At 33.6% G+C, this 15,413-nt stretch overlaps 1 protein-coding gene and 1 long non-coding RNA gene across 3 annotated transcripts; both read left to right on the forward strand.

The window, feature by feature from the left end:
* The first annotated feature begins 2,408 nt into the window (after positions 1-2,408).
* On the forward strand, positions 2,409-4,298 carry LOC145671748 (putative glutamate receptor). Its single transcript, XM_081740952.1, has one exon. It carries the CDS (start codon positions 2,409-2,411, stop codon positions 4,296-4,298), a length of 1,890 nt encoding a protein of 629 aa, XP_081597078.1.
* Positions 4,299-9,396: 5,098 nt separating this feature from the next.
* Positions 9,397-14,403, forward strand: LOC145671970 (uncharacterized). 2 transcript variants are annotated; one of them, XR_014128606.1, is made up of 3 exons: positions 9,397-9,612; positions 10,772-10,911; positions 14,322-14,403. It is a non-coding gene; the product is annotated as an uncharacterized LOC145671970 (long non-coding RNA). The 2 variants fall into 2 exon arrangements; XR_014128607.1 differs by lacking the exon at positions 14,322-14,403 and adding an exon at positions 13,185-13,450.
* Positions 14,404-15,413: the final 1,010 nt, after the last annotated feature.

Consider the following 15,413-nt stretch of genomic DNA (forward strand, 5'->3'; position numbering starts at 1 on the left):
GAACTGTTCCTGAGAATGTTTTAAGGGATACTGGTCCGTATCAGATGATGTAAAACATTTCGAATCTAAAAGAAATTAAATTTTTCATATCGTTATTCGATAAACAAACTGATATAAATTTTATAGTGAAGAAGCATTTTGTGAGTTAATTAATATGTATTATAGTAAAATGTGTTGTTAAAATGTGTGTGCCTCGGATCAAACATCAAATCTGTACCAACTGTAATTCATATATAATATTGTGAGTAAAATTAAAATCTACCTAATAATAAAATGATTAGTTGTCATTACGCCTAGAGTAAAGGGATAATTAACTGGATGATGATTCATATATGTATATATTAATGAGAGGATCTTAGTGTCTTCTTACTAAATCAGGCCTGAAAAGAAAATAATGTGATAAATATGATAATAATATGAAAATGAATATCGAAAATAAATACAATGATATGTGATAAGTGGATGTTATTTATAATATGTAAAGTTAGAAAGTGGCTGTTATAACAATTGAATTGATCATTAACTAAGCTATATATATATATATATATATATATATATATATATATATATATATATATATATATATATAATGAAAACTTCGCTTTGTTACAACACCAGAAACTAAAGTATGACAAACTATAAATTGTAATAACCCTTCTACAAAGAAGTGAAGGATGGGGTATAAGAAACGAAAATATGGTATTACCTCGAAACACAAATGGGAAGAATATTAGTGCAGAAGTAGTGCATAAGCAACAATCATTAGCCAAAATCTGTCACCAAGCACGGGTGTTGTAAACAGAAAAAGTCTGAAATTATAAGGGAAAACTTCACTAGAAGTTTATTCTGTTTATTTGAATTATCAATTATAATTTCTACTCCGCATAATCAAAGAAGATTCATGCTTTTTAGTGTAAAAAATGCCCAGCTTCAGTGAACAAAAAGAGAGCTAATCTATTGCAACAGAACACAAAACCTTACTTCTCTAGAGCGAGTTTTAATATACTTCAGAAAATTACAAATGTTGCCACATCGAGCATATAATTCAGACTTTACATTCTGTAATTATTACTTGTCCCGATGCATGACTCAGTTTCTGGGCTTGCGATGCCTTAGTAGCCAAGGGGAGATGGAAGCTGCATTGTAGCATTTGATTTAATTTGGGTTCAGCATCTCGTTTAGTAGCAAGTCTATTTGAGACGAGGACCTACAGGTTACCGTGTAATTCGAACCACGCTAACTCCCTTTCGAAATTGAACTAAGTTTTTCCGCGACAATGATGCGGAAGGTATTTCCGCAGCCACAAGGGGTTTTTTCACCTCATTTGCAGAAGAGCTGGTTAGTGTTGTGGGATCAAGAGACTGGTCGAAAAGTGTTTCAGATATGGCCTCAACTTTGATTCCTAGGAGCTATTGTTGAAACTTGACGCATACAACGTGGAAGTGACCGTTATATTACAAAAACCTTGTTTCAGCCTTATAATTTCGAGAACTGTGTAGGGTGATGATAAATTATGTTACAAACTTTTATTTCACTTACTAAATAATGAAAAAATGAAATCTTTGAGTTGCATTGAAATAAAACCTAGTGTTACGTGTATTCTCCCTATGCAAAATCCCTCAAGGTTATTTGTCTACAAAAAGGAATTGACACTGTCATTATAATGGAGTTTCGGAATTTGGATTCTGTGTAACCAAGTTCATAGAATCCACACCCTGGTGTCCACTGCACATAACTTTTGCTTTTTGCACAGCTGTGTTACGTGTAGCCTCATATCAAAAATCGCTCAACTTTTTCGCTCTTAACAAAATAACAAGACACGATCGATCGTTTTGGGGTTCGAAATTTGGAATCCGTGCAACTAAATGGGTATATTGAATTGATAGCCTGGGGTCTAGTGCACGCAACATTTATTTTTTGTGTGTGGCTGTGTAATGATTGGAAATAATATTTGGAGATGTTAAGAAAACAAACTACGTATAATGAATTATTATTTTATTTGTTTTATAGTGGATTAAGTCAGATCGTGTTACCATTGGTCTTTGAGTAATATAATAATTAAAATAATAGTAATGACATTTGTCTTAAAGAATCTTTCGATCAATCCCTTGTCTGCTATTGGCAGCCCAATAAAATTCATAGGTTCAAAATACATTTTCTGTTTATAAATGAACAGATGAATAATACTGTAGATTGAAAAGCGAAATTGGTTATAAAAAATATTTTCATTCTAAGATTATTTATATTATTATACCAGTCAAGTGTTCGAGTGTTAATTTCACAAAGTCTTAAACTTCATTCTCTTTGTATAATTCATTTAAATATAATGACAATTGAAATTTGTATAGAAATAGTATATAATTTTGTTACAGATAACTAAAGAAGATTACAACATACAACCTTGCAGAATGATGAAGAGGGTATCTATTACATTCTTCACACTACTGATTCTTCAAACATACGAGTCTAACTGCCACAAACGAATTTCAGTATTTCTACTGGAATTGCAGACTGAAGATAATTCCCAACTCATAACGTTTCTGTGTAATAAATATACACATAATATTCAGTTATCAGTAGCGTATGATGTGATCCACGGAAGCTTCGTAGATAATTCTATTTATCAACTAACTGGAGTATGTGAGATACCAATATTCATTCAGGATCTAAAATCACATGTGCCTCACGCTCTCAACAATAACCAACATCTGAAAATCTCCGGCATCATACTTCTCTTAAATGATTCTGTAAATATTTCTAAAGCAGTAGATAAAATAAGCAAAGCTTTCTATTGGAATGGCAGAGCTTACATCTTCTTTGAATTTGCTGACGAATCTATAGATTTATACAAATTAGAAGCAATCTTCAAGATTCTCTGGCAGCGAAAGATTTTATCTTCTCAAATTTTTTTGAAGTCCAATAACTCTGTTACTGGATTGGCATCATACAACCCATTCACAAAGAAGATCACAATCAATTATACAATGAACTTCAATAAATCAGAAAAAGAAAGCGTCAAACGAAGTAAAGAACTTAGTATACTAGAAGTAACTAAAGATCTTCATGGTCATAACATGCAAATAAGTAGAATCAACTTTACTGTTTTTACAGCGTTTAATCAAAGTGAAAATGGTACTGTACGATACTTTGGATATGCTGGTAAGATCTTGGAAATACTCACAAAGGCCATGAATTTTACTCCCGTTCTGGTTCAAAAGAATCTACCAAGACTACTCAACATCCAACTACGAAATGGAAGCTGGGCAGGAGCCATAGGAGAAGTAATCACTTCATACTCAGATATTTTCCCATTTCCATTAATGTTGACACCACAGAGATATTCCGCCGTTGAGTACACTACACCTTTCCACTTTGATACATGGGTATTTATCTGCCCAAAAGCTCGTAAATTACCGCAATGGATGTGCATACTCCTTCCTTTCGACGAAACAGTGTGGTTGTCGTTATTTGGTATGGCAATATTTATATTTTTCTCAAAAATGTTTGTATATTGGTTACTATCACATTTATCATTTAGATATATCATAGTCGAGTCTCTCTTTGAAGTTTTGTCTGTATTTCTACAAGGAAACGTAGTTGTTATTCCTAGAAACAGAGCATTGAAGACAATACTAACGTTATCTGTAATTGTACCGATTATTTTTCATTCATTATACGGAGGATCTTTGGTAAGTTATTTAGTTTTTCCACAATATGAAAAAGATCTGGATTCTCTTGAGGATATTGCAAAATCAGATTTACCAGTAGTCACGATGCCTGTATTTTTTTCCACCTTAAGAGCCTATAGTTTCCAAACCTCTAAGACATTCCTTGGGAGAATTGTTTCGATGGAAGAACCGCCTGACATTATTTTAATGAAAGTAGCTTTTAAGAGAAAGTCGATCATGTTTGGTCCATATATTTCCCTAAGCTACATGAAACAATCTTTCAAGCCAATCGATGGATTAGATCTACTGCATATTTCGAAGCAAAGACTAGGATTCAATATAGGTTCGTTTGTTTTAACTGAACATTCGCCTTATCTTCCGAGAATGAACATAATTATAAATAGGTTAATAGAAGCTGGTTTTAAAGATAAATGGTTAAAAGAGGCTTTAGAAGAAAATGCCTTGCATGACGGTGATTATGGTAATGATAGAGACGTTTCTCTATCTTTACACCATCTTCAAGCAGCATTCTTTCTACTTTTCATAGGAGCAGTTCTAAGTTTTCTTGTTTTTGTGTTTGAAATATGTTTTATAAATTATGGGAGAAGCAGAGCAGTGCATCAAAAGTAGTGAGTTCATAACAGTTTTTCTTGGTTAAGCTCCTAAATGATATGACTCAATTGTGATCTTTATAATCGTCCGATAGGTCTGCCAAGAATTTTGCTTAACAATTATAAAACAGGGCTAATTCTTTCTTTTTGTTAGTGTACTCTTAAAGCGGTGAAGCCAGTGAAATATATAAGTTGTTGCAGTGAATAATATGCCAGCCATAAGGTAAAAATTAGGCTTACTATCTAACTAACATAAACTTTAGATTCAAACATTATGTAAATATATGAAAATAAATACAATTTTGTAAAAATAAATAACACTGCTTGATATCTGTTATTCCCATTAGCAGGTCTTTTGTAATGTGAAACATAGCCGATGCTGATAATATTTCTTAACACATACAACTTCTATCAAAACTGTACTCTTTTGTATGTGGGAAACATATTTTTGCTTGTCGTACGTCATTTGAGTAAAAGAAACTACTTACTTTGCTTTGGTAAGCAAATAATTAACTCAAAATGTGTGTTTACTTAATTCTTTTCCTAGTGTACTGCATATTTTTGTCCATTTTCTGTAATTTTAAAATTCTTTGTAATTTTGTTATTATATTGGTTAGGCTTAGATAGAGTCGCATGGCATCTCTCTTTTCTTAGAAATGTGAGTGCATAAAGTGAATTTCAGTTACTGATTTCTAATATTATACATTTTTCAGAAATTTTATTTAGTGCGAGAGCTTTCTCGTTCACTGGATACTCGGTACTGCAACAAGCAAAATATTTAACTGTATAGTGGAAAGCAAAGTTAATGATTGTCCGTGTTGTAGAAATCTAATCGTTGTAAGCTTGTTGTAACGCAGTAGAAATTAATGAGTAACAAAGGGGACAGCTTTCTTATTTTAAAACAGATAAATGAATTTTCCAACCATAGAAACGCAAAGGTAGATATATATATATGAGTAATAGAAAGCACAGTTATTGACTTTATTACTACTACGACTACTGCTAATAGTGATTTTACTTGAAAACCTTTAAGAGTTGTGCAACATACCAACACTAATATTAGTCCTCACTGTCAGCAATTCCAGACATAGCTTATTTTACGGAAGGAGAAACAGTGAAATAAAGCTGCTGAATACAATTATTAAACATAGAAAATTGACCTAGCAGGAAGATTGACAAAATATTTGAGTGTTTTTGTCGTAGTTCTAACATAAGAAAATTAAACATAACAGTGATGAGGTATTTTACAGGCTTGTCTAAAACATTAAACATTCTTTTGAAATCGTATATATTGCAATATAATAAAAATAACCATAATAAGTAATGGTGATTGCACTCTGCGTTGGAAGTATGATAAAACACAGATGATCAGAGATTTGAGTAACATTTAATCAAAGTGTAAACCCTTATTCTATATGTGTTATCAGTGTCATCATGGAAGCCAGTTGTACAGATAACTGAATGTAAGCTAAACTAATGGAATCAACGTTTATTACATGGAATCGTCATGACTACTGGCTTGAAGAAGGTATAGACAATTTGACAGTTCAAATTTAATAGATAATGATTGTGATGTTAAGTATTTCCTTTTTTTTTTTTTAGAAACATTCTAAATAACAGAAAATAAAGCACTAACAGCAGGTGGAGGTGACGGTTGCAAAACTCTCTAGTTTTTCGTCCTCTTGTAATATTAATAATAAAGATGTAAAACAAGCTTTATGTTTGGCAATCAATTTTCGAATGAAAGGGAGAGTAATTTTCTTAAGCAATGTAATGGTTAGTATACGGAAGTTCGTAGTTAGAAGAGGGAGAGATATCTGCGCACAAGATGAAGAACAATAATACAATAAAACAAATAATATTAATGATCATTAACCTTCACAGAGAAAAAAGTACATAGCGTAAGTTATATGCGTAAATCCTGTAGTTTTTAAACTTAACGTACAACTATAAGTAAAATTCTACAACAAACGTATAACTGAAAACGTATGTTTTATAATAATTTCCGTATAAGTGTTCCGTTTATATGTACTTTACGTATGAAATAATATAGGCGGTCAGGATCTCACATACAGATGGACGTATTTAACATATAGCTGACTTATGTAACATACGTGTACATATGTAATAAATGCAAAAATGTTAGATGTCAGACATCTTGTAGCGATATGATGTAATATCTAAGCGGGAAAAATGCAGTATTTATGTAGCATATGGATAACGTATGTTCCGTAGTAAGCATATATATTCCTTATATTTGTAACAAAATACCGCTGTCCGTATAACATATATGTCAGAAACCTCAACTACAACTCAAATATCTTTGTTAACCTCTTTATTCTATATTTATGCCTACACTTTAATCTCAATTCCTTAAATCAATCGTGTTTCGTAAACCAACTATCTTTACTTACATCATAATATAAATCTTATTTAACATTCATAACATTCCTCTAATCTTGTCTTAACATAACTCCAATCTATCCATTTTTTGTTTGCACATATTACTCTCTTAACTGCGTAACGGTCTAGTATCATCTTTGTAAGCACTTTGTGCCATTCTCCATTATCCAACAATATATTTCTCTGTGTCATAATGCTTTAGTAATTTAGAGAGCTGATAAATATGTAATAAAAACAGAATAGCTAGTGAACATTTCCTTTTTGACCACAGGTTGTAATTCAAATACATCGTTGTGTAGAACTAGTCGTGAATATTACTCATACCAAAAATCTCAGGAAAGTGTTTCTTCTTTACGGAAATAGAAAGCTTCAAACAATGCAAAAATGAGCTGCTTACGTCACAGCAACAAAAACAGACGTTTTGGTCTGACGTCATGATTCGGTATTCTTTCTGACCTGTGTTGAAAGCTACAGGGAATCTTTTCATATTGTGGTTTGTTACTGCAAACGACAAATAAATTTAGTACAATAGTGAAAGAGAAACAGGAAAGTAAGTAAAACACTTTTGTTAGGTATAGGTATATAAAAGTAACGTGTTAATATGACTATTCTTCTAGGTTAAAATATACTAAAGGTCATTTGTAATGTTTATCATTACAAATATTTTAGAGACCGGTACATTTAAGCAGGATTATTTTATTATTGTAGTACAGTAAAAAAATTAGGAGTCATGTAAGTATTGTATCAGTTCAAATGAAGTCCAGCGCAGAGTGATTATATCTAAGCCACAATATTATAATTTTTCTTTATTTTGAAGATTTGTCGTGAATCTCCATACTATTATACTATGGCTACAAATAAGCATTTTCTGCACTTGAAAGCTCTTAATGCTTTTAAAGAAATGCGTATCCTACTACATCCTTACATTTTACTACTATTTACTATACATATTAGCAATTTATCACTCCAAAAAGGGCGGTCACGCGCTCCACTTCGACATATTATCCAGTTAATTCACTCCTGGCATCTTCTTGAGATTCTATATAAGCTCAAAGAATATATTCAACGATTCAAGGAGGTGTCGCACCTGATCACAAAATTAGGCCTACTTTTCCAAATTCTGTCTACAATTCAACCTAATTCCAATGAAGATAAGAAAAAGTACAACAGTGCCGTTTCTGGTCTCAATCAGAATCGGTGACAACTCTGCAGCACCTACATGGCAAGATTTCCTTGGTCCTACACTTCAGCCAATCAGGAACAGACAGTAACTTTATATACGTTAAGAGCCTTAGAAACATAGAGTAATAACATAGTATAAGAGGTTTCAGCTGCTCTTACCGCTGAAACTGTGGAGAATGGTGGTGCCGTCACTCAATGAAGTTGGGTACCGCGAACTACTAAAAGCAAGAACGAATCAAATCACTCAGATAGCGTGAGTCTGATAGAATTAACCAATGATACACTTAGCTACTGTCAGTAGGAGACGATGCAGTTAGTTACAACTCTAGCCAGTAGTGTCGCAGAGTCACTTTCGTTGCATTGTGGGAACGATTTGAATTTCCATTAGGAATATAGGGAATGGTTCATCAGGGTAATCGGTGCTTAGGAACAACCGTCAGTAAAATCTTCACCATTACTGATATCACATGAGTTTGCGATAATTGTAGCTCATTTCAACTTCATTTCCTTTTTATTAATTAGTCTCAAATACCATCATATATGCGAATTCACGTAATCTAAATTGTCAAAATGGCCTTCTACATTTCTGATGTGCAAGCTTTTAGTTAAATTTTGAGTCATATTTTTAAATAACGAAGTTAAAAAAAAAAGAAAACATCAACCTAACTAACCCGGCTGTAATCCGACTTGATGTGGTAGTACATCTTGATGTACTACATAAGCATGTAAAATACTATGGTCTCTTGGCTTTTGGTTTCTAAGTTATGTCCAATCAATGTTCTAATTCACGTTATTGAGCATAATAAAAAAAACTAATAAACCCACTTAAAATAACGATTGAAAATCAGTCTTGAAAAGAAAAGGAATATGAATTCTTTGTAAGTGGCAATTAAGAAATCAACATTATAATTCAAACAAAAGACTTTTTTTTTTTTTTGGATCAAAAGATCCAATATATTTTAGGCAAAAATTTTCTTGTACGTCTTATATCTGGAGAATTACATATAGTGTAGTCAAACCCAAACTATCTCTTAACTCAGTACGATGTGCTTATTCCGTAGAAAATACGTAAACTCGATTTACGGGAAGTTCAAAACTTTTGTCTCCCCTGATCCAAGATCCAATCTTGTACATCATATATCTGGAGAACTACATATATTGTATATATATAGCCAAACCCAAACTATCGGTTAACACAATATAATGTGCTTATTCCATTTTTTAAAAAATACGAAAACTTAATTTAGGGGCCGTTCAAAAATTTTGTTGCCCTTGATCCAAAAACTAATTATTACACTCTTAAAAATTCCGGTGGTTTCGCAGAAAATTCACCGTAAAGTTTACAGGTCTTTTACCAGAATGGACATTTCAGATGAAATTTCATTACTTTGGAACAGTGTATCCAGCATTTGGCAAAAGCTCTTTTTGAGTTGTTTGAAGTTGTTATCATATTTCGAATAATAGAATGAGTATTAAGTTATACGATAGAAAATAACATTCAAAGATGTTTTTCATTGTTTCTTCTGATTTAATCGCAAAATAATTTGAAGAATTATTAAATACTTTTAGCCTTATATTTAGTGGTTGCAGACACTGTCGTAAGATACTTTTATGACAAATGAAAGTTGTTTCCGCAACTGAAGCATTTAAGACAAAAAAAAAATCTCGCCAGTAATGGGATTGTTTCTGTTGTGTGTATTCCAACGTTAGAGACTGTTGATCATACGTTTTCTTCATTTACATTATAGGTGAGTACATTTATTACTATTATTTTAAGTATATTTATAAGGTTCTTATTGCTTATATTTTACGGATTGGAGTTCAAGTTTCTTTTAGTATTTTATTATCGTCTTCTGTGTAAAGTTTTGACCGGTGAAGCACCTCGGTTTTTTGCATCCAAAGTTTGATCCCATGTTCAGTGTACAAATAACGCACTGACGTTCAAGTCACTCGTATTATGCAACATCACATAAGGAAAAGTACGTTCGGAAATGTTCTAGTGCAAGTAGTAATGTGTGCCGTCAATTTAAGTGCAAGAAAAAAATTGGGCCTTTGTGCCGTAGAGTAGATCCAGTATTTTCAGGCCTATAAACGTTAAAATTTTATTATTTATCAAGAAATTCGCTGTCACTACCTTAGAAATTGTTTCTTGGTGCGCATTCACTTTAAGAGGACCTTACCGTTTGTGTGTAAATACTGCGTCCGGATATATGCTACAAAACTGCAGTAACCTGTGCTGGGTGGCCATTAAACGCACGAATGCCATGTAATAGAGTCAAGACAGGGCAGCCCGAGTGGTAGCAAGGGGTGCGTGCGTAGGTAGCAGGCGTCAGCGATGGTAAGTATTCGCGTAAACAAGGATGTCGTTGAAAACACTTAGATAAATTTGGTTGTTTTCTTAACACACGATTACTTACTTTTACCATTTGTACAATGCCGACACTGCATTTAGGAAACTATAAACAACTAACTAGTTTGTGGTAGAGGACTTGAATTCCTCTGATAACCTTTCATGTGCTCACTTCTCTCATATCATTAACACATTTGAATATACGTATAACTGTTTCTACATTTCTTTATTTTCAATGTTTTCCTACATTGGTCATATTTTCTGCTCAATTTCAATAATACGTACCGGTCCACAAAATATAATAACTCTTTTCTTCACAACACACATTCTTATAACACTCAAAATCGAAATTGAACACGGAGTTGCCATCTTTGAATACGCCGAACGAATTTCCTCATTATACCCTAATGTCTCATGACAGCATGCATCCGCTGAAAATAGTACCAACAGCACGCAGATTTTCACGTCTGAAAATATTACATTAAACTATCTAGCGTGAATTTTAAAAAAAAATACTATGTCTTTCCTTGAAAATTTACGTATTTTTCATATTTCAGGTCCTACTCTCACGCACTTAACTCGAAATTCTCTGTGGATGCTTCGTTACACATTTTAACCAGTTAATGAAAGTAGTGGAGATCGGAATATGACTTCGCTTTTGTGCCTTTCTCTAACAGTTGATTGCTAGGAAAAAAAGGTGAGTAAGGCCAGGTGAATTAAGGTTACAAATTTTACAGTAGCCCTGTAAACATACTTTTTTTGGTAAGAAGTTTTCAATTTAATACACTGCTTTGCTGAACATTCAAAATTTATCGGGCATATTAATCAGCATATTGAGTTACTGGCTAAGACATACCAACTTCATTTGCTTTATACAATAATTATTGCTTTTTATAGTTATCGTTGTTATTTAGCAACAGTTAAACTCTCTTTAACGTAAAGTGCTTCATGCTTATTTTCAATGTTCCGATGTACAGTTGTCTCATAAATTTTGCATGGCACAACTTATCAATAAATATTACTCTTCAATCCTTATTCTTAATATAAGCTTAAATGGTTGCATGGTAGTGTTCATTTTGAATACAACTCTTGAACTTTAACAAATAATTTTCTATGAGTAGAGTACAATTTTCTATGAGTATAATTTTCTATGAAATACGGGATTTTTTTAATATGCTTGTCTTTAGGTATTTATAAAGGAATAATTTTTAAAATCATGAAAGACTGAAAATTTCAAATAATATGGAAAGATTGGCAATTTATCTATAAAAATGAATACATTATTTAAAATATTTACAGCTCATACTGAACTTAACTACATCTTTGATAACTTTTTTTCTTTCCTTATTATGAAACAATGGTATCGTGTGGCTACTTGGCAGTTGTTACCTTTTGCTGTGCGTCAACATAAAACCTCGGTTTACTAATTGCTACATTATGATCCGCTTGTCTTCATTACGGTCTGTACGCTGTAAGTTGAAATCATTCCTAATGCTGTAGCGATATTTTCTTACATTCTTTTATATATATATATATATAATTATTTTGCTCACCAAACACCACACATCCATACCATATATTAATGATTTACTTTTTTTTTTTTTTTTTGCACTTATTCAAGGGTTTCATTATAAACAACTTTTCGCTGAAGATAGAGTTAATATGTGCCGAAATATTAGATGAGGCAAGCATCAAAGTCCGTTAATTTTAACTATCATCTATCTTGATTCTACAGTATAGCGTTGCTTAGTGCGTTTATATAATTGACCCTGATTCAGTAGAGAGATGATTCGCTTTTATAAGAACAATGTCTTAACATTAGTAGATCCCACATCAAATTTTTAAGATTAGAAGAAATAAATATGACAGGGCTTCCGGTTAGCTGAATAGTCAGCACGCGAACCTTCTGCAAAATACGTATGCAATAATTTCTCGATACTTCTGCCTATAATTTTATGAAATAAAAGGTTTTTTTAAAACGAAGTCGTTTGCTGATATTTGAACAAAGAAGTCAACAAATAAATAAAAGTAAATGAAATGAAATCTTCGAGTTTTACATCCCGTGGTTATGCCGGCTAGGCTAAAGAAGACGGTTATGAGGAGAAATGAAAGAAATTGTGGAATGAAGAAAGTGGGAGAAAACAGGAGAACCTCGAGAAAACCCACCCACTCGGTGTTTGTTTAACACAAAGCTCACTTTCCGCGAGCTGGAATCGATCCAAGGACCCCATGCACTAGATGTGAACGCTCTACCACTGAGCCACCGCGACACCCTAAAGAAATGAAGACTGCAAACTAACCAATCACATTTTTTTAACCAGTAGGTTGAAATTTTATTAAGTTGTTGCAGGTTCAGTTTAATAAGTTATTGCATCGAAATTGAACTAAAGTTATGTGAAAATAAACCTGTATTGTACCATTCAACCCATACACTTCATAGTTGAAGTTCCAGATAACAATTATTCATAATGTACATGTATTAACAAAGTTCTTCATAGATATGACAAAAAAGCCTATAGCCACTAAGGTCAAAGAGCATTGCAGATTCGATAAAGAGGATGATAAGGTACTTTCAGACTTGTCACAACATCTTCATGCGTTCAAACATAGGTCAATGATATTAAAGTGCTACACAGAACAAATTTGTTCATTAAGAGGAATGTTTATGAATAGTTTTGTACAAGAATGAACAATCTAGTTTGAATCTTGACAAAGACTACTTGAACAACAAACGAGTTAAAATAATCAACTGTCATCTGGAGCACAAACTTTAAAGTCTGAAGATTGTATGGTACAAAACAGGTTTATTTTTACACAACTTTATTTCCGGACATATTTATAATTTTGTTAAGTGGTTGGTGTTTTAATGAAGACGGGAGCTCCTATCGAAAATTTCGGCAGTTACTATACGACTGACGTATACAAGATTAGTTCAAGTTAATAATGATTCTGTCTTGTTGCGTGTTCCAGTGACGTCGCTCCATACACCAAGTAAAGTGGCTTCACAACATTTGTCGGAGTAAAATTACTTATGGGTAGCTACTTGGCCATAAGACCTAAGTTTTCACTTCTTGTGCCGAACACTTACGGTGAATAGAACCTGATACACTGTGAGCGTGGCGATAGATGATTGCAATTCCACAGAACAATCCACTTAAACGCTCTACAGTTCTGGAGGCCAAAATGCGAGGTCGTCCACGCTGCTTTTGTGTTCAGGAACGTCGCACCACTTTTCCTCTTCACTGCAACAACCTGTTAGTTTTTTTTTTTTTTTTTTTTTTAAGAGCTTAAGTATCCAGAACCAGTTACACATTAGATGTGGCATGCAACCATCTCACCACGTTGGACGTTCGTGAAATGCACAGTTTTACTCATTCGGTTCTCTCACACATTTAGTACAATTATGAATGTTGTCCATATCTATGTATCCCAGACACATATGCAGGAGCGTCATTTCACATTTTGCTTGGGGGGCCAAGACCCCTTGATATAAGCAAAATTTCGCGTTTTTCACTGCTTTATTGCTATTCTATTGATAAAATCTATATACATCTCAAACTCAGGGGGGGCAAATGCCCCTCCCTGCCCCCCATAAATGACGCCCCTGCACATATGGTTTCCCTTTGTAACTGAAAAACACACTTCTTGTGTTTGATACCACTATTAGGTGAAATCTGTAATACTGATGATAATACACTATTTCTTATTACTTTTTATGGTGCGAAATTGTTAATCGTTTTTCACAAATACAAACCTGTTTTCGAGACTTCTATTTATCTTAATCCACAGTTCTTATGCCAGCTTCACGGATGTGAAATAGTGCAAAATGAGAATGGTTAGTGTTAATCAAAACTTAAGTAAATTTATAGAATAGTTAATGCAAATGTATATAAATAATCCATAGTATTGTTTATGAAACAGAGAAGAGTGTGTCTTAAAAAATCGTACAGGAAAGGAAAATGTAATGATATGAGAGACATAAGAGAAACACCATTAAGCATGATATTGCGCTCAGAGCTACATAAGTCAATTTACAGCTTGAAAAAAATAAAAATAGGTTTTGCCTATTTTTCTCTAGTTTCAAAATATATTTGTTTCTGATTTCAGGTGTTTTGTTGGAATTAATCCAGAAATTGAATCCATTCCACGGAAAGCGAGGGAAGATACAGCAACATGATACTGTAGAGGATATCAGGATTAGCGCCTATTTTGAATTCTCCCTGTATGTTGTTATTTTGTTTTTCAAACAAGAAATTGTAATCATTAAATAATAAAGAAGAGACTTCCCTATGTTGTCACCTCATCCCAATACAAATTCATGCTTACCATTCTCTTCCTAGTTTCCGTAACTGCATCAAAACAAACTCAGCCACGCCGTTTCAGCAATTAAACTTCCCTATTGACCAAGATAATTGTGATGAGCTATCATCCACGTGCGGAGCACCAGGAAGAAGCGAAAGCTAGGAAGTAGAACAAAACCAGGGGACACGGGACCCTCCGGGTGAGAAGTGTGACAGGAGCCGCCAGAAACACACTTTGGACCCTATTCAGAAGAGTCGTCGTAGCAGCAATTGAGAGACGGTCGGCACGCCTGGGCCCTCACCATCCATTGCATGACAGAGGTGTCATTCCAAAGAGGCCAGGACATCTGGGAGCTGTTGCCCTGAGATCGAGAGGTTCTTCACTCTCGAACGTGAGGTCCAAGATCGATACCAGACGGAAACACTCAACGGATTGAAGGATAAAGCTTCACCCGATAATTGAAGAGGCTCATCACATCGAAATGGCTGAGGTACAGTAAACCTTTTCCTTTCCTAACCTTTGCGTCTCTGTGATTTCTTCTATTAGAAAACATGCATTTCATTTCATTCATCCCCAATTAATTACTTCAGCGCTGTACTGCTCAGATCCCCACGTACTTTCTCTCTTGCCATGCGAAGTGCTATCCCCACATTCTTTCAGTAAAGAACTGATAATTGAGCAAATAACTGTGGTTGTAACCCCACAGTACAGTACAGCAAGATGGTGGAGATGTGGACCTTCACTTTGTGAAGATTTTTGAGGCCTTTGCCTAGCATTTAGGAATTTTTTTTCTGCTAATATAGAAATGCAGCTTCTGTGAGACATTCTTATTATTAATTCCGAACCATAAGACTTTTAAATTAACGTCAATTCATCGATTTTTATCATATCAATTTT

The sequence above is a fragment of the Thermobia domestica genome, chromosome 15, assembly GCF_964235325.1.
Source record: "Thermobia domestica chromosome 15, izTheDome1.hap1.1, whole genome shotgun sequence".
NCBI classification, from domain to species: Eukaryota; Metazoa; Arthropoda; class Insecta; order Zygentoma; family Lepismatidae; genus Thermobia; species Thermobia domestica.